This window comes from Oryctolagus cuniculus, chromosome 5, assembly GCF_051225735.1.
Source record: "Oryctolagus cuniculus isolate XC-2025 breed Fujian yellow rabbit chromosome 5, ASM5122573v1, whole genome shotgun sequence".
NCBI classification, from domain to species: Eukaryota; Metazoa; Chordata; class Mammalia; order Lagomorpha; family Leporidae; genus Oryctolagus; species Oryctolagus cuniculus.
In genome coordinates, this window is record NC_142871.1 from 129,930,166 (window position 1) to 129,949,343 (window position 19,178).

Consider the following 19,178-nt stretch of genomic DNA (forward strand, 5'->3'; position numbering starts at 1 on the left):
TTAACCATTCAAGCCGTGTAAATCAAAACAGAACATTTTAAACTAACAAACTAGCAAAGATTTAAAAATTAGTTTGCAATGTGGTTAAGATAATAGCGAACCAGGCAATCTCATAAAGTAGGCATGTAAATCAATGTAACATTTTCAGAATGTGTTTTACTGCCCACCCCCAAGGCAGCTACCTATTTTTTTGAATTATAATGTGCTACATACTCTGATAAGCATATCCATTCATTCATGCAACATATTATTGCACATCAGATATATACGTGACATCTTGCTGGGCTTGGGGCTTGAAAATTTATCACCTCTTTGCAGCAATCCATGGGAGGAGATATTGTCTTCAATTTCCAGAATAGACTGAGGTGCAGCAAGGGTTCCTAACATGCCAAAAGCTTCCTGCTAGCACCCGGGGTGGAACCAGGGTCTTAGCTGGGGTTTTTCAGTTCCCCAAGGGAGCTTCTGCTCATATACTGCAGGCCTCCCAGGTGTGGCAAAAATCATACAATTGTCCAAGATCTCTGGTCTAGTAATGCCACTCCCAGAAATTAACCTGAAGGAAAAAGAATGAATTACTGAAACAGCTTTATGAACAGACATATGTAGTTTGCACTGTTGTTAGGCCAAACAAGACACATAATTAAAGTAATGGGTTATTTGTGGGCCTGGCACATCAGAAGTAATACAAGATGGCTGACAGTTTTTGGAAACTAGCAAAGGGTAAGAGGGAGGATAACGAGCAGGGTTTGCAATACCTAGGATGTTCAGTTTTGAAAAATTGTGCCAGTGGTGATATCCTGTAGGCAGTATGTAAGTGCTGGGTCAGCCATGGTTAGATACATTAGATCTGAGGGCCGTCTGCATGGTGGTGGTTGTGAAGTGGCATTGTTTTAACATGGAAAAGTTTGACTAGATTAATACAGTACAGAAAGGTGATCTTAAGTTATCAGCTATCTAAAGCTATCAGATTTGAGTATAATGAAAAAATGTAGGCCGGTGCCGTGGCTCTCTAGGCTAATCCTCCGCTTGCAGCACCAGTGCCGTGGGTTCTAGTCCCAGTTGGGGTGCCAGGTTCTGTCCCAGTTGCTCCTCTTCCAGTCCAGCTCTCTGCTGTGGCCCAGGAAGGCAGTGGAGGATGGCCCAAGTGCTTGGGCCCTGCACCCACATGGGAGACCAGGAGGAAGCACCTAGCTCCTGGCTTTGGATTGGCACAGTGCACCAGCTGTAGCAGCCATTTTGGGGGTGAACCAATGGAAAGAAGACCTTTCTGTCTCTCTCTCTCACTGTCAACTCTGCCTGTAAAAAAAAAAAAAAGTAAATGAAAGAATGTTTTTCGCCTATGGCAGCTGCTGGTGAAGTAATTAAATTGCAAGTGACCAACAGATAGGTAAGTGCAAGACAGGTGCTGCTTCTCCTACCCCTTGGCTGTACCTGGCGTGGCTCTGTCTGCTGATCATGACTGAGCCTCCTTTCGGCTTTTCTCTAACACACGGAGGCGCAGGCATGGTGAGAAGTGCGGCTCCTCCAAAGTGTAGACGTGCTTGCCCACTGCCTCCAGGCGTACTGCAGCCTTGCCGACACCTTGCACGAGATGACTTACCCCATTGCTCCTTTGCAGTTTCACAGGAAATAAATAGCATCCAGGCTGCCAACTCCTCTGAAATGACAGACTTACCACAGCAGGCTAACCATGGGTGTTGAAGTTATTTGGGAAATCAGACTTACAGGAGTTCAAGTCTAATAACATTATAATGTAGCAAGATAGGTAAATTCAAAATAATCATGAAAGGGTTTAGCAGGGGACATTTACCTGCTTCAAATGAAAGGAATTAATACAAATAATAAAATGAAAATGCACAAGAATCACTCAGAATATTTTGCCACTTAGAACTTGACTTATTCTTTCTTCTGATAAAATATTTTATTTGTTAGTGTACTAAATCTGTTTTTTTTTATTTTAAAAGTTAGAGCCTGGTAGTTTTAGTTGATTGTATTAAAAGTAACTTAATTTCTGTAATACTATGTAATCAGCCCTATTCTTCATGTTCAGTAAAACGATGAAATGTTAGCTCAAACTAGAGAGAAAAGACATGTTCTTCAAGCCATTAGAAAGAGTTTTCAAAATGTCTCAATAGTGTTTGAATACAGAAGATGTCCATTACTTAAAGCTGTTTTTTATAGGTCAACAACAACACAAAATTTCCCACAGGTTCATAAAACTTTCTCAAGTGACACATTTCAGTGTTTGTACTTTATAACAGAGGAAACCTTATAGAAGGTTTTTTAATGATTCTAAAGAAAACTTAACTTTGAAATGGTGTAAATGCAGGAAGGAGGGGTCCCCTTAGATCCTTCTGATAGATTTTTTTTAAAGATTTTATTTATTTATTTGACAGGTAGAGTTACAGACAGTGAGAGGGAGAGACAGAGAGAGAGGTCTTCCATCCACTGGTTCACTCCCCAAGTGGCCACAATGACCGGCGCTGCACTGATCCGAAGCCAGGAACCAGGAGCTTCCTCCTCTGGTCTCCCATGCAGGTGCAGGGCCCCAAGCACTTGGGCCATCTTCTACTGCTTTCCTAGTCCACAGCAGAAAGCTGGATTGGAAGAAGAGCAAGCGGGACTAGAACTGGCGCCCATATGGGATGCTGGCACCGCAGGTGGAGGATTAACCTAGTGCGCCACAGTGCCGGCCCCCTTCCTGATAGATATTTACATCTCTCCTTTTCCCCACATTTCACTTTAGAGAACTTCTCAGAAAATATGATGCATTGAAAAAAAATTTGAGAACTGCTAAACTAGAATATTCTCTTTATTGAAATGAATGGATGGGCCGGTGCCATGGTGCAGTTGGTTAATCCACCTGTGGCGCTGGCTTCCCATATGGGCGCCGGGTTCTAGTCACAGTTGCTCCTCTTCCAGTCCAGCTCTCTGCTGTGGCTCGGGAAGGCAGTGGAGGATGGCCCAAGTGCTTGGGCCCCTGCACCCGCATGGGAGCCCAGGAGGAAGCACCTGGCTCCTGGCTTCAGATCGGCGCAGTGTCGGCTATAGCAGACATTTGGGAGTTGAACCAATGAAAGGAAGACCTTTCTCTCTGTCTCTCTCTCTCTCACTGTCTATACTCTGCCTGTCAAATAAATAATAAATAAAAGAAATGAAGTGAATTGTGATGGAACTGTGTTTTCAATATATGAAACAAACGGAACAATTTAGAATAGTCTAGAGACCCCCCCCACACACACACACATACACATTTTCCTGAGGTCTACCTGCCATTGATACTCTTCTAGGCCCAGACACTTGGACAGGGGGACCTCTAGTCTGTATGGCAGTTTTGCGTGATGTAGTTAAAGGTTCTCCAGCCATCGGTTGGAAAATTGTTACAGTATGGTACTGTTGTTGGAAGACACTTCACTAGTCTCTGACAGACATGTGTGGTAATAAATGTACAAACCCTTGATGTGAATGGGACCCCTTTGGACATGCTGCCATTGTTCAGTGCACAGCCTGCACAAGCACATGGAACATTTGAAAGTAAACAAAAAGCAGAAATCACCATGGCAACACTTGTGTGTCACATTAAAAAGGAAAGCACATATCCACTGTAGTAACTCCTGGGAGGCTCCTGCTTGGCAGGTTGGTGGCCCTGGAATGCTGTGGAGGTAGGGAGTGGGGCACGGAGGGTTCTCTCACTGATGTTTGCATTATTGAGAACAAGAGCTTGGCTATTTCTCTTTGTGTGTCTTCCAGTCAGTTAAAAAGAGCCTACACATTCCAGCCACTTAGCCAAATGGAAAAGATTCTCTGTTTACAGAAAAAACACAAAGCTTGCTTCTTCCCCATCATTAAACAGGCCGGGTACACTCAGAACTTTTCCACTTAGGTGTCCAAGTTAAGGCTATCAATGGCTTTTTGCTCGAAATCTAAACATTTTAGAAGCATTTTGTAGGGCAAGCTTTTTGCAGGCCCATTCAAGAAGAATCAAATGCATAAATAGTTTGGGGGTTTTCCATCTTGGAATTAGGATGTTTATTTAAGAAATTCTAATAAAGCTCTCTTTCAAGCCCATGAAAATTATAGTCAGAACCGAAAGGTGGACTCAGGATTCAGGAAATAACTATTGATTTGATTTGCGAGAGAGGGAGGCAAAGAAAGGGCCAAGGAAGGAAGCAAGTTGATGCGAAACCTTTGCTAACGGGGCTTGTTTTCTCCAACTTTGAAAACCCGTTCCACTGGCAGTAGAGCTTAAAGCGTCCTCACTCCCCAGTTAGCTTTGCTTTCCCCTGCAGGAGATAAGCAGCCAGGGGCCTGGCTTGGGCTGGGCTTCACCAGCAAAGACAGGAGAGTAGGAGAGACGGTAAGACTTAACTGCAAAGGGGATGTTCAATGAAGGCCAGCCGGACACCATGAAAAGCCGGAAACCTCATGCCCGAGGGATTGGGCAGAAACCAGAAAAGAGTCCGAGAAGAACTGGCAAGAGAGACTTTGATTTGGAGAAGAGGTTGCACCTCAAAGATTCCAGAAGGATGCCAGAAATGGAGCTTTTATAGGGTGCCCACAAATGAGAGAGGAGGAGGAGAGCCTCAGAGAAGCCAGACTAGTTTGGAGACCAACCTATCTTTTTATTTACATTTCAAAGCCTCCATGGATGAGAAATCAGAAACTGGTGAGGGAAATGTATCAGAAAGTGATCAGAGAAAGGCACAGGGACAGGTTACAACAACCTTGCAAGTTTTCCTGTGAAGAAAAACTGGGAGCAGATGCAAATTGTATTTTTTTTTTTTTGACAGGCAGAGTTAGAGAGAGAGACAGCGAGAAAGGTCTTCCTTCCGCTGGTTCACCCCCTAAATTGCTGCTACAGCCGGTGTGCTGCGCTGATCCGAAGCAGGAGCCAGGTGCTTTCTCCTGGCCTCCCATGCGGGTGCAGGGCCCAAGGACTTGGGCCATCCTCCACTGCCTTCCCAGGCCACAGCAGAGAGCTGGCCTGGAAGAGGAGCAACTGGGACAGAAAACAGCGCCCCAGCCAGGACTAGAACCCGGGGTGCTGGCACCGCAGGCAGAGAATTAGCCCAGTGAGCTGCGGTGCCGGCCTCGCAAATTGTTTTTTCACCAACACAACCAAGCTGGGCAAGCACTTGGAAGGAATTTAGTACTTCAGAAATTCATGAAAAATGGAATTAAAAGTTTAGGGGCCAATGTTGTGGCATATTGGGTAAAGACCCCACTTGTGATGCCGTCATCCCATATGGGTGTCTGTTCACGTCTTGGCTGCTCCATTTCTTTTTTTTTTTTTTTTTAACAGGCAGAGTGGACAGTGAGAGAGAGAGAGACAGAAAGAAAGGTCTTTCTTTGGCGTTGGTTCACCCTCCAATGGACGCTGCAGCCGGCGCACTGCAGCTGGCACACCGCGCTGATCCGATAGCAGGAGCCAGGTACTTATCCTGGTCTCCCATGGAGTGCAGGGCCCAAGCACCTGGGCCATCCTCCACTGCACTCCCTGGCCACAGCAGAGAGCTGGCCTGGAAGAGGGGCAACCGGGACAGAATCTGGTGCCCCGACCAGGACTAGAACCCGGTGTGCCGGCGCCGCAAGGCAGAGGATTAGCCTAGTGAGCCGCATTGCCGGCCTGCTCCATTTCTGATCCAGCTCCCTGCTAATGGACTGGGAAAGCAGAAGATGGCCCAAGTGCTTGGGCCCCTGCACTCACCTGGGAGACCTGGAAAGAAGCTCCTGGCTTCCACCTGGCCCAGCCCTGGCTATTGCAGCCACCTGGGGTGGTAAATCAACAGATGGAAGATTCTCTCTGTCTCTCTCAATCTCTCAATCTCTCTTTCACCCCCACCTTGTAACTCTTTCAAATAAATAAATAAATATCTAAAAAAGGAGAGAGAGAAGTTTAGGGGCAAGCATTTGGCACACCAGTTAAGACGACACTTGGGATACCCGCATCCTACATTAGAGAATGAGAGTTGAGTCCTGGCTCTGGTCCCAATCCCAGCCTCCTACTAACGCACACCGTGGGAGGCAGTGGTGATGGCTCAAGTGGTTGGGTCCCTGCCAACCATGTTGGAGTCCTGGGTTGAGTTCCATGCTCCTGGCTTCAGTCCCGTGTGCAAGCATGTGGGAGTGAATCAGTGGACAGCAGACCTGTGTGAGAGTGTTGTGTGGGGGTGGGGAGGGTTCTCTCTCTCTCTGCCTTTCAGGTGAAATAAAAAAAAAATTTTAAATGATAAATTAATTTTGTGTAAAAAATTTTGAAATTCATGCATACAAGGGGTCTTCAAAAAAACTTGTGGAAAATGAGTATTGTGAGAAGAAAAGCATGGGTTTCAAAAAACCATTTTCCATGAACTTTTTGAAGTACCTTCATATATGTAGAAATGTATAATCATGAAGTAGCCACACTGGAGAGCAAAGGCTCTGAATGATTTAGAAGAAAGTGGCCTAGGCAACCATCATTGTTGACATTTAATACTTTATGCTCATAATTATTCTACATAAAGATAATCCTAAACTATTGACCCACTTAGGTTATTGCTATATTAAATAGCAATGCTTTGGATTCCACATGTGCTTGTTTTTGACATTTTCTGTTTCAGTGAAGTCATCTTAGGAGTTCTATGCGTGGTGTGTCTCTACTGTCACCAACAGTTTTTGATTCAGAAATTATGTATGGATGTTTAGTTAGATCTATAATCCCCAGCTGAGTATTAGTTATTGTTGTGGTTAATGTTGCATGACTTAGTTTACCTACTGGCTGCATGGTCAGGAAGATAGAAAGTTCCCATGGAAAAAAAAATGGGCTTTTTAAAAAATTCACAGTGACCTTGCCTGTTAGAAGATGTGGCTTATCATGTTTTCAGCTACAACCAGTAAGATGAATAACTTTCCCTTTTGGGCGTGGGATAGAACTGAGTGGAAAGTAAGGATTAAGAAACCAGAGGGCTGGCACTGTGGCATAGCAAGTAAAGCCACCTACAGTGCCGCCATCCCATATGGGCACTGGTTCGAGACCTGGCTGCTTCACTTCCGACCCAACTCTCTGCTATGGCCAGGGAAAGCAGTAGATGGCGCAAGCCCTTAGGCTCCTGCACCAGCGTGGGAGACCTGGAAGAAGTTCCAGCCATCTGGGGAGTGAACCAGTGGATAGAAGACCTTACTCTCTCTCTCTCTCTCTTTCTCTTTCTCTGTGCTTCTGCCTGTCTCTAGCTCTGCCTTTCAAATAAGAAAATAAATCTTAAAAAAATAAAAAAATAAGACTGAGAAACCAGAAAGCAGGGCAGGGATTTGGCATAACAGATCACCACTTGTGTGCTCACATGCCTTGTTGGAGTCCCTGGCTCCACTTCCAATCCAGCTTCCTGTTGGCGCATACCCTAGGAGGCAGCAGGCCGATGGCTCAGGTGGTTGGGTCCCATCTCCCTGTGGGAGACCCAGATTGAGTTCCTGGCTCCTAACTTAGGCCTGGTCCAGCCAGATTTTTGGGGACTGAACCAGAGGATGGGAGATTATCTCTCTGCCTTTTAAATATGTACATACATACACACATACATAAATTTAAAAAAAAAAAAAAGGACCTAGAAACCTCCTCACTATGTGTCCACCTTGATGGGTCACTGAAAGATGAGGTCAGTGACTCAGCCTCGGCTGCATGCCGGAATCCCCTGCGGCTTTTACAAGTTCCGACACTCAGACGCTGGCCTGCACCAGTCAATTCAGAAACTCTCGGTGTGGGACCCGGCATTAGTGTTTTGTGTTTACCCCTGCTCCCCCCACCCCACCAGCAGCCCCTTTTGAGAACAACTGGAGTAAGTGAAACGCAGCAGCTGCCCAGTGTACATTTGGTGCCCAATGAATGTCAGCGCCATCCTCTTTTGAGTTGTTCCCTGCTGCCCCCACGCTCCCTCTCTGAGCCTCTGGCTTTTCTGAGCCTGCGCAGGAATAGCATTGTGTCTGCCTTGCCCTTAGGTGTGTCGTTGCTGAGTTTGCCTCGGAGCTGGAGAGTCTGTTTTTAACTTCATGATGAAAAAGGCAGAACTGTATTCTTCCCTCCCTTTAATGCACCATCTCTCTTTCATGCCTCTGTCTTCCAATATTACTTAACTTCTTTCACCTTACAGGTGAAAGATTTGCTTTGCCAGAATCTGTGGATTCAGAAGGCATTCTGACTTCTGTTCCCCTAAGGATTTTATTTAGTCAAACCTTCCTGAATGTTTAAGAATGATCAGCGTAGAAAGAAAGTTTAAGAAATAAAGGGGGTTCCTAAAAATAGAATACAGCTCATCCGTTTCAATTAAACATGCCTTCATATTTTCCAAGCATTTTTGAACTCTTAAGCATTTTTAATAAGCTCACTTATGAGTCTTATTGAAAATAAATAAATTACACTTGTTTTCATTAAGGGAAGAGATCTTTTTCCATCCTTGCTGGTATTGTTGAAGGAGATGAAAACGAGTCCAGAACTTGGCAAGGGGAGTGCATTATTAGTGACATATTGGTCACAGATGTGCTGGTAGAGCTACGTTTTCTTCCTGTAATTAGTATTTTAAGTGCCCACAAATTACATGCGAATGGCCAGCTAACTTCCCGAAGAAAAGGGAAGGATGAAAAGATAACGGTATTTGCAAAATCTTCATTTTTCAGGCATTGTAAATAAGTTTTTAGAAATGGAAAAATGGCAAGTCTGCTTGCTAGTTATTCTTGTTAAAGGAGAAGTAGTATCAGATGATGCCAACCTTTATTTACCATCACCAGCTCCAGATGTTTTAAGTGAAGTGAAGATGCCTGGAGATGCTACTCTTTGACAATCCTCGTGAATGCTAAGCTTTCCTTACCTTAAGGAAGGCACGGAGACACAGCTCAGGAAGCCAGAAGGAGCTCTCTCTGGCAACTCCATGGCTCACATCTGTAGGCCTCTGAAGCAGGCTGTGCAGGCTGTGAGGAGCTCAGCCAGATATTTTTCAGTTGCAGGAAAGTCCTAAATGAATTTTAAGGAGAGGATTGACAAGCCAACGCTGGAGACAGGGTTAGGGGGCCGCACGAGAGGAAATGCTGTTGGCACTGGGACGCCCAGTACTGTGTTGTCAAAGATGACTGCAATTCCAGATGCAAGGCTCTGACCGTCACGATGTAGTGGGAGGAAAGGGCAAGTTGTAGAGGAACAGGGGTCAAGAAACAGACTGGGCAGACTAACATGATAATGACAAGTTCATCCTCACCATAAGAGTTCTTGAGAATTTTTACTCACCTTGATGAGAAAACTAGGCAAGGGAATAACTCCTAGAGGAGCGGCAGATACCTTGATTTTCATCGTGTTTAAATTGATGAGCTACCCATTTTGAAATGTCACATAAATGGAAAGTGACAGGAAGTGGAACAAAAGAATTAGTGTGTTACGTATGTAAGAAGCTGAGTTACAACACAGAAAAAACTGATCCGGCCTAGTTTGCCGATCCATAGGTAGAAAGTTATTGTCTGTTTGCATTTTTAATTCAACAAGGATGTGCATTTTAAGATTTAGTGATCCAATGATTACACTGACATGTGACTTTAAATCAGGAGCTTGTGACAACATTTCTGAGCCCCAGAATTATTTGATAGTCCTGTCAAGGGAATGTCAGTATTTGATGGCAATCCAGTGCTCCCTGGTATCTTGTGTGTTACTCAGTTTTAGAAATCCAAGACATCACACTGTATAGCTTTTAAAAAGCAAACCTGTAGAAAAGACTTCAAGTTCCTTTCCTTCTCAAGGACACCTAGTTTTCTTGCTTCCCGTTTCCCTAGGAAAGTGACAATATTGGAGGACCCTGATCAGAACATTCACCTGAAAAACCTGTCTCTCCACCAGGCGACGACGGAGGAGGAAGCTCTGAATTTGCTTTTCCTAGGGGACACTAACAGGATGATTGCAGAGGTAATGGACTTCCTGCCAGCTGCTCGTCTGGTAGTAGCCTGTATTACATCTTCTTTTCATAAGATAAGAACTATAGATGCAGCAATGACCTTACAAATGATCTCATCCAAACCTCATGGTGCAGATGAAGGAAGCCCAGATCCCGAGAAGTGAGGAGACTCTCCCCAGGGCACCTGCTGGTTACATTCCAGGAAGTGGAACGTAATCCTCTGGATTCTCAACCACCGCGTTCTCTACTTTACTGTGTTACCTTTTTGTTTTCTTTTATATTTTTCGGTGTTATATGAGTTGGCTTGCAATTAATCAGTGACAGTCAGTGATATTTAAAACACAGAGTTCATGCTTCCTAACATCAGATTACTGACATATTAGCGTATGCTTACTTGTCCATATATTTTCGTTTAGTTAGTGATTTGGTGTTCATAAAGCATTTAGAAGGATGCATGGAACACAGGAAGTGCTCTATTATGCTCTTGTTTGTCATAATAATCAAAGATTGAGGCATAAGGACATTAAGAACTAGGGCATATAATGATGAAAGACTCAGCATGTCCTACTAAATCTTGTTCATCCACACACAATTTAAAAAACCAAGAGACAGAGTATATAGCTGGGTCCTGCTGTCCTGTGGATCTAGAAAAAAGGAAAGGTAGAGCCATCAGTACCACTGGAAAACAAGGAGAGGAAGCCATCCTGCCTCAGCACCAACTGTCCTTCCTCCAGTAGACCTTGTCCTCCCTGCTGATCCCATTCCCTCATCTTCAAAAAAAAAAAAAATATTGATTGATTGATTGATTTGAAAGGCAGAGTTAGAGAGAGATGTTCCATCCACCAATTCGCTCCTCAAATGGCTGCAACAGGCAGAGCTGGGCCAGGCCAAAGCCAAGAGCCAAGAGTTTCATCCAGGCCTCACCCATGGGTGCAGGGGCCCAAGGACTTGGGCCATCTTCCGCTGCTTTTCCAGCTCCATTAGCAGGGAACTGGATCAGAAGTGGAGCAACTGGGACTGGAACCAGCACCCTTATGGGGTGCAGGCACTGCATGTGGGAGCTTAATCCACTGTGACACAAAACCGACCCTGTTCCCTCATCTTGAGTGAGTTATGGAAAGCTCCAGATCAATTTTACCTTGATCAGTGGGCCATTTGCTTTAAATTATGTGATAATATCATTGACAGCATACTTTCATGCTATTGTTTAATAATATTCTGAGTAACTACCTTTGTGAAGCTTACCTGGTGTGTCTTTTCTTTAAGATTTATTTATTTTTTGGAAAGGCAGAGTTTTAGAGAGGCAGAGGCTGAGAGAGAGAGAGAAAGATTCTATCCATTAGTGCACTCTCCAAATGGCCACAATGGCTGAAGCTGGGCTGATTCGAAGCCAGGAGCCAGGAACTTCTTCTGTCTCTCCCATGTGGGTGCAGTGACCCAAGGGCTTGGGCCATCTTCTATTGCTTTCCCAGGCCATAGCAGAGAGCTGGGTCAGAAGTGGTGTAGCCAGGTCTTGACCTGGCATCCATATAGGATTCTGGCACTACAGGTGGTGGCTTTACCAGTTATGCCACAGCACCGGCCCCTGCTTGTCATGTTTTGCCACTTTACAAACTTCCAGTGGTCTTTTCCTATTGCTTGCTGTTGAATGTCTATTAATAGTATCACAAATAACTGAAACCTGTGGAAGTCCATTTCTAATAATGCTGACTGTGAGTCAGTTTGTGTCTAGTTTGTTCATTTTTTTTCCCCATTTGAAACCTGAGTCTGGCAAGTTTGGGATGTCTCTGTGCTTGCTCTCGTTTTCTCCTCGGGAATCACAGTCACTGTGTCACACTGAGAACCTGCTCAGGGGACGTGGGCTCGTGGTAGGCACTGCATCATCTCTGATGCTCATTTCGCAGATGGAAGCTGAGGTTCAAAGAGCTAGCCCGCTTGCCCCAGGTCACGCAGCCGGGAAGTGGCAGTCAGGTTGAGCCTGGAAATGCATGTCGTTTCCGTACACCACATTTGACAAGTGCAGTGATCAAACTGACATATGTGCAAGGTTTCGAGGGAGGATAGATTTCTGAGTTATTTAAAAAGCATACCAAGTATCTAACACTTGAGTGTATCTCTTGGACTCGGTGGCAGCAAATACCGAAAAATATAAATGAAGAGGAGCTGTCAACCCCTGGAAATTCTTTATTATTCACCGTCTCTAAAAAAAGCATGTTTTAGATTACAACCTAGCTGTCAGAATGTAATTTGTCAGCACAGAATGAGCTTACCAGGATAAAAAGAACACACTAATCATTTTTTTAAGAAAACGAGGTTCCCAATTTCCCATTTACACAGAGAAATCCAGAAGTCGCCATGGTAACTGGAAAAACATTTGCAAAACAAAGTCTGAATATGTGGGACACAAAGTGGAGTGCTCTTTCCTTTGGTGCTCTTTACACATAGCCAACATTTTAAGGAAAAGTTATTAAAGTGGAGCTCCATCCTCTTCTTATTTACCCTGAACTCTTAAATAATTTCTGCAATCCTACCAATGTTTTGAATAAAACCTGATTATGTCCTTAGGGTAAATTTTTTTTGGAAGTTGAATCGCTGGGCCAAGGAGAATAAATATTGTAAAAGCTGAACTGTGTATGACCTAGCGTCAAAACCCACCAGGACTGAATAGGACTAGATAACTTTTTGTCTTATAGTTGAAAGAGTTCTATCAATTAATCAAATCTGACTGAACAGGACATTCTGTATTCGATTATCAGGCTACGCACAGTGCCATCACTGGAACTATTTGTCCCCCACCTTGAAGGCTGAGCCGTACCCCTGACCTGGAGCATTCTGTTGTCCAAGTGTGGTCTGAGGCTAACCTACTTCGAAACACCCTGGGTTCCATTACCCTGTGTTTTGGGTCCTCTTTCTGGTCAATGTCTGTAGAATCTCCACAGTGGAGCCCAGGAATGTGCATTTGAGGATTTTAAATTGGCTCAGGCTAAAGTTGGGGGCAGTTGAGGCTTTACTATGAAGAAGGCTGGCTGAAACCCACTCCCAGAGAGGTCTGTGAATAGATCTATATCCTGTAGCTGGTCAGCATTACAAAAATTGAAAGTTCTGCCCATTTGGTAGGCAAAGAAAAAGTCTTGTTTGATTTACATTTCTGTTTTTGCTCATGGGTTCTTTTTTTTTTTTTTTGCCTTGGAGTGTTAGGGAGGTTTGGTTGACTTGTTGACTGTATGAGGACTAGAGTTATCTTGTTACACTTCTAACTGAGCCTAGAAATAAAGCCAGAGATGTAGTCAGTGCTCAGGAAACAATTTTCTGAATGAATAAACACTAGAGACAATAATTTTTGTGATGTATTTAGCAAATATTAGTTTTTATAAATTTTCTTTTACTTGTTACTTATTTTAAAAAATATAACCCAAGTCTTTATTTTATGATTTCTGATTTTGATGCCATGTTTAGAAGTGCAAAAGTTCACTGTTAAATAATTCTGATTATGAGGAAGGGTTTTGTTGTTTGGTATTCTAATTTGAATCTACTCCATTGTTCCTATTTTAAGCTGAGGCAGGGAAAGGACTGGTCATCCTTAGGTTATAGAAGGTCTTTTATTTATTTTAGATTATAGATTGCCAAATATAGTTGCATATATTTTTTGGGTACAAAGTTAAGTCATAGTTTATGAAGATAATGTTGAATACTTAGATCATGCTAATTAACATCTTTACCACCTCAAATTCTTAGCAGTTTTTTTTTTTTTTTTCTGCTGAGAAGTGGATCTTATAAAAGGTTTGTAGAGCACGGAGATTTTATCCGAATCTTGAAAAAGGCTATGCTGAGGGGCCGGCGCTGTGGCATAGCAGGTAAAGCTGCTGCCTGCAGTGCTGGCATCTGTACGGGTGCCGATTCTCCTGGCTGCTCCACTTCCTATCCAGCTCTCTTCCAGGCCTGGGAAAGCAGTGGAAGATAGTCCAAGTCCTTGGGCCCCTGCACCTGTGTGGGAGACCCAGAAGAAGCTCCCAGCTACTGGCTGCAGATCAGTTCAGTTCCGGCCATTGTGGCCATTTGGGGAGTGAAGTAGAGAATGGAAAACCTCTCCCCTCCATCCCTCCCTCCCTCTCTCTCTGTAACTGCCTTTCAAAAAAAATAAAACTTAAAAAAAAAAAAAAGAAAAAGGTTATGTTGAATTAACAAAATCAGGTTTAATTTTAAATCCTCCCTTTAGAAATAACCTCCACTGAGAAATATGCTGTTTAAATATTCAAATTAAGGAATCCCAGTGAATGGTTAGGCCAACATTTATAGGCTGAGGCCCCCGCTCAGTGTATATGTAGAGGCACTAACCTGCAATACCTTGAAATGTAGACTGGTTGGGATGGGAGACAGAGTCTGCAGAGGTAAAATGAGGTCAATAGGACGGGCCATAATCCAAATACCGGAGTACTTATCAATAGGGGGAATTTGGAGAGAGATCCAGATATAGGGAGAATGCTGTGTGAACAGGAAGATACTGAGCTTCAAACCATGGAGTCCTGGAACAGGCCCTCCCCTCAGAGCCCTCAGCGGGAAGCAACCTGCCAACCCTTGCCTTTTAGGCTTCTTGTCTTCAGAGCTGTGACACAAAACACTTGCGTTGTGTAAGCCACCCAGTTTGTTGTACTGCATTACAGCAGCCCAAACTAGTAGCCAAGTGACCTCCTAGGTAACTTCTTATGCAGTGGCACCTGGTAGAGCTCTTGACCTTGATGGATTCAGGAGCAGTCATGTACTGGATCTAGTATTCAGTGTTCGCAGTGAAGCTGCTAGGAGGGGACTGTTGATGAGTAAAGAAGGCTGTCCCGACACTGGGAAGGCCCACTGGCAGGTGGCATGCTTTCTTCCCATCTGCTTCCCTTCCGGGGTGAAGCACTAGGTGACTTCCCCCAACTCAGTGCTGGTATCCACTCTGGATCTGTCACCATCACCACCCATCCCTGCCAGTTAGTGCTGAAAAGCATGAGCTTTGGCCACCTCATTTCCTGTTCCTGGCTCCACCTCTTGCGAAGTCTCGGGCAAACCACTTAATCAGTCTGAGCTGCCTTTCCTAACCTGCAAAAATAGGCATGTCATACCTGCCTTCCAGACAAAACTTTTGTCTTGTTCATCTCTATTCTCTCAGCACCTGGTAACCACTAGGTGGTTGGTCATTAATTACTAGTTTTGTCAACTGATGGGACAGGGAGACCCAGTATCTTCTGCCTATATGATGTTTAGTGTCAGGCCCAGAACTGGAAGTGTTTTATGGTATACTGTGCCTGTTGGGGAGTGCAAAGAATGTCACAGACTTCAAAATGCTTTTTTTTAAAAAAAAACTTTTTTTAAAAAACTGCTTCCAGACCTTTTGGAAGCAGTGACTTTCCAAATAACCAGTCTACCAATAAAGTTTATGGAAGCTCGAAATTGTTTTCCCAAGAGCTATTAAAGGTCTTTATATCTAATTCTTTGCTTGAAATAAAGAACACACTGAATTCATCTGGGTTGTGCTGATGTGCTCTGTAAGCTCTCAGGCTTTGCACATTAGGAAACCTTTGGAGTGAGTTGTCTGACCTTGTAGAAGTTTGAGTGGTGTTAGTAGGTTTATGCTGGAGTTACAGGAACAGCTGTCAGGGGACATGTTGTCCAATAACAGGATAGCACAGGAAGGAAAGAGCAGCTTTACTGTGTGGTTGTGTTTGTTAACACCACTCTAAGCCCTGATCTCCTTGTGTGGTGTGTGTGGAAACAAAGAGGATTTTCATTGCAATTAGTGTTCAAAAAAAATAAATAAATAAACAACAACAAAAAAAGCATGCTCCACTGGGTCATTAGAGGAATGCTGGCCAATGCATCCTTACAGCTTTTTATTTGAAAGATATATTTGTTGTGAATAATTAGCAAGTTTATCCCAAGATTTGTATGCCTGGGAAGAGCAAAGTACACAGTAGTAACACTACATTTTGGCCCTGATCTTCATACAATCGGTTAGCATTCTTCTATTATGAGGTCCCAATAGGCAGCAAGAGGCCTTGGCAAAAGATGTGTTGACAATTCTGTCCTCTTACACATTGTGTATGCCTACTGGGTAGAGAAGGAAAGAAACTCAACTTCTGAGCACTTAGTATATGCTGGGCATTTCCTTCTGTTTCTCACACTTTAATTTATGAGCCATATGAGAAGTATGCAGTGTGCTCGAAATAGTACTTCTGTGTTACAACAGAGTTTCATTCTGTTCTGATCTAACCTGATTTAGTGGTATTACATGAATCACGAGTTTTGAAATTAAAACACTGGTTAAAATAAAGTGGTATGGGAATAGCTGTTATTACGAAGTCGTGATGTGCATATACTGTATATACATGGCTAGGACAGCACAGTCTTTTTTGGCTGTGAAAATTTAGTCGTAGAATTTCTTCTCGTCTTTAAAATTTTTAGCTGTGGCTAAACGTTGCAGAAGGAAGCCCTTCTTATTCCCTGTTACTGAAATTCACAGGCAACAGTAACAGAAAATGAAAAATAGAAAGGGAAAAAGCCATCTTCAGTGAAACAAGGAAATAGCCCTAACCTCAAACTATGAGGACACCTGCCAAATACTATGAAATCTGAATTAGGGGGAGGGAGGGTGCTGAGAGCCAGCACATATGTCCTCCAACCTCAGGCAGGATAGAGTTTCCCTTAAAGAAAGGGTCACGATTCTCAAATGCAAATCCAATGATCTTTTGGTTAGGGTGATGAGATCTAAAAGCATAGGCAAGTATGGAAGAAGAATCTGGGGATATTTTATGGATATTCATTCTATACTTTAGAAAGTGGATCTAAAGAAGAAAGCTTAAATACAGGCCATTTTTGTTGTCAGTGGTCTAGGTTCCTGCCAAGGAAGATGGCCTTTTGTGAGCTGGGCTCAGGGACTTTGTGATCTAAGACATTCATGCAAAATCTTGAGAAATGTTGAGAAAAGTTTTTGCTCTTGAAGTGAAGCACATAACAAATACAATGTAAAAATATGCAGGATACAAACCTAGGATGAATATTCCCTCAGCTATTCCTGAGCCTGCTCTCTCTGGGTCTTGTTCAAAGATAAAATTATCAGGAAGAAAACAGACCAAGGCCTGTCCTTACATAGGTCTAGGGGTCAGGCTGAAGAAACATGTATTTGAAGGTCGACTATGTCAGGGGGCAGAAGTCGTATTCTTTATAACCTTAGGATGTTACCTAAATACAATCTTTTTTTAAAAAAAATGGCTCAAAGCTATAGATTTTTAAAAAAAGAAAGATTATAAGACAAAGAAAAACAAACTTGAGGAATTCAGGAAAGAAATAGACGAAGAAGGCCATCAAAGAGGTGAACATACATACCATTAGAAGTGAAAAAAGGAGGAGTGAGAAGAGAAAGAGAAGGTGGAGGAGGTCAAGATGAGCCTCGACAGACGAGGAAGATGTGGTGGAAAAATAACTAAGAACATGAAAATCATGAGAGGAGTTGACACCTAACGGGCAACAAAGGAGAACCAAATTATACAAAACTAGGAAGCCCAAAGAACAAGAAAGAAAGAAGGCAACAGAAAAAATATAGGGATAATGTTTCATCAAATTTGGAATTACTTGAATCTGCAGATGAAAAGGACCTACTGTGTCAAAGGAAACACACTGCAAGAACCCAACTCTGAGGCGTCCTCTGTCCACTACATCCTGCAGCTGCAGGAAGAGCCTCTGGGGCAGGCGGTCAGCAAGTGCAGCTGTGGGTGAAGATGCACTAGATGGTCTCAGGTGTTCCCGAAGCAGCGCTCAGTGCCAGGACACGGTGGAACAGGTTCTAAAGCAAGGATGCCGTGTGTCCCAGTGGTTTTATGCTCAGCCAGATTGTCAACATGTCTTCAGAAGACAGCAGCAGCAGACAAATATTTTTAATCCTGTGTGAATTTAGAAGAAAAAGCACACAGATATTTGTGTAAAAACTGTTTGACAGCAAAGTTTAACCAATTAAGAGGTAATCAAATAACTCAGGAACAGAGAAGCCTAAGTAAAGGACTGATGGGAAACCCTGAGTTCATTTGAAGGGGGACTGAAAACGGCAGTGTGAATAGAAACCGTGCCGGCGCCGCGGCTCACTAGGCTAATCCTCCGCCTTGCAGCGCCGGCACACCGGGTTCTAGTCCCGGTTGGGGCGCTGGATTCTGTCCTGGTAGCCCCTCTTCCAGGCCAGCTCTCTGCTGTGGCCAGGGAGTGCAGTGGAGGATGGCCCAAGTGCTTGGGCTCTGCACCCCATGGGAGACCAGGAGAAGTACCTGACTCCCGCCATCAGATCAGCGCGGTGTGCCGGCCGCAGCATGCCGGCCACGGCGGCCATTGGAGGGTGAACCAACGGCAAAGGAAGACCTTTCTCTCTGTCTCTCTCTCTCACTGTCCACTCTGCCTGTCAAAAAAAAAAAAAAAAAAAAAAGAAAAGAAATAGAAACTGTAACCCCTCAAATAGAAGCATGATAACAGAGCTACAAAAATGTCCATGTAGAAAGGAGGAAAAGGTCTACGAGAACTAAGTTCCTTATAGCAAGGCATGAATAGATACTGTTTGCAAACACATACACACGCGAGCATATTTTCATATAGATCATGTCAATCATATAATTTAGAAAGCATAATGACCCAAGTTCCTTAAATGTTTTCTGTGAGTTTCCTGTTTTTCATTTTCTTCCTTTTTATTTATTTGAAAGGCAGAGAGAATGCTTGTGGCCATTTTGGGGATAAACTGGTAGATGGAAGATTCTCTCTCTCTCTTTCTCTCTCTCTCTCTGCCTCTCCTTCTCTCTGTCACTCTGCCTTTCAAATAAATACATAATTTTTAAAAAACATTTATCAACATTAATATTGCTATTTTTATTACTGGGACTTATTTTAGGGTTTTTAAATTTATTTGAAAGGCAGAGACAGAGACAGACACACACGTGTGCACACACACACACATACACACAGATATCTTTCATCGGCTTGTTCACTTTCCAGTGCCTGCAACGTACAAGGCTGGCTCAGGCTGAAGCCAGAAGCCAGGAACTCCATCAGGTTCTTCCACATGGTAGGGTCTCAGGTACCTGGGCCACCACCTGCTGCCTCCCACGGTGCCCATTAGAAGGAAGCTGGAATAAGAAGTGGAGGTGGAACTCAAATCCAGGCACTCTGACATGGGACACAGGCATCCCAAGCAGTGTCTTCACTGCTGTACTAAATGCTTGCCCCCACCCCAGGTTGGGAGATTTTCACTGAGATTTTTGCTGC

General features: G+C 43.7%; 1 protein-coding gene across 6 annotated transcripts in view; it reads left to right on the forward strand.

Moving 5' to 3' along the window:
- Window positions 1-19,178, forward strand: part of KIF6 (kinesin family member 6) — a 440,562-nt gene that overhangs the window by 130,286 nt on the left and 291,098 nt on the right. For 2 of the 6 annotated variants that reach the window (XM_008262871.5, XM_089333256.1), the window contains one exon: window positions 9,784-9,913. The exons of the other annotated variants lie outside the window; for them this stretch is intronic. In XM_008262871.5, the coding sequence (XP_008261093.3) occupies window positions 9,784-9,913 (130 nt within the window). The remainder of the gene's footprint in view (window positions 1-9,783; window positions 9,914-19,178) is intronic. 6 annotated transcript variants of the gene reach the window in all.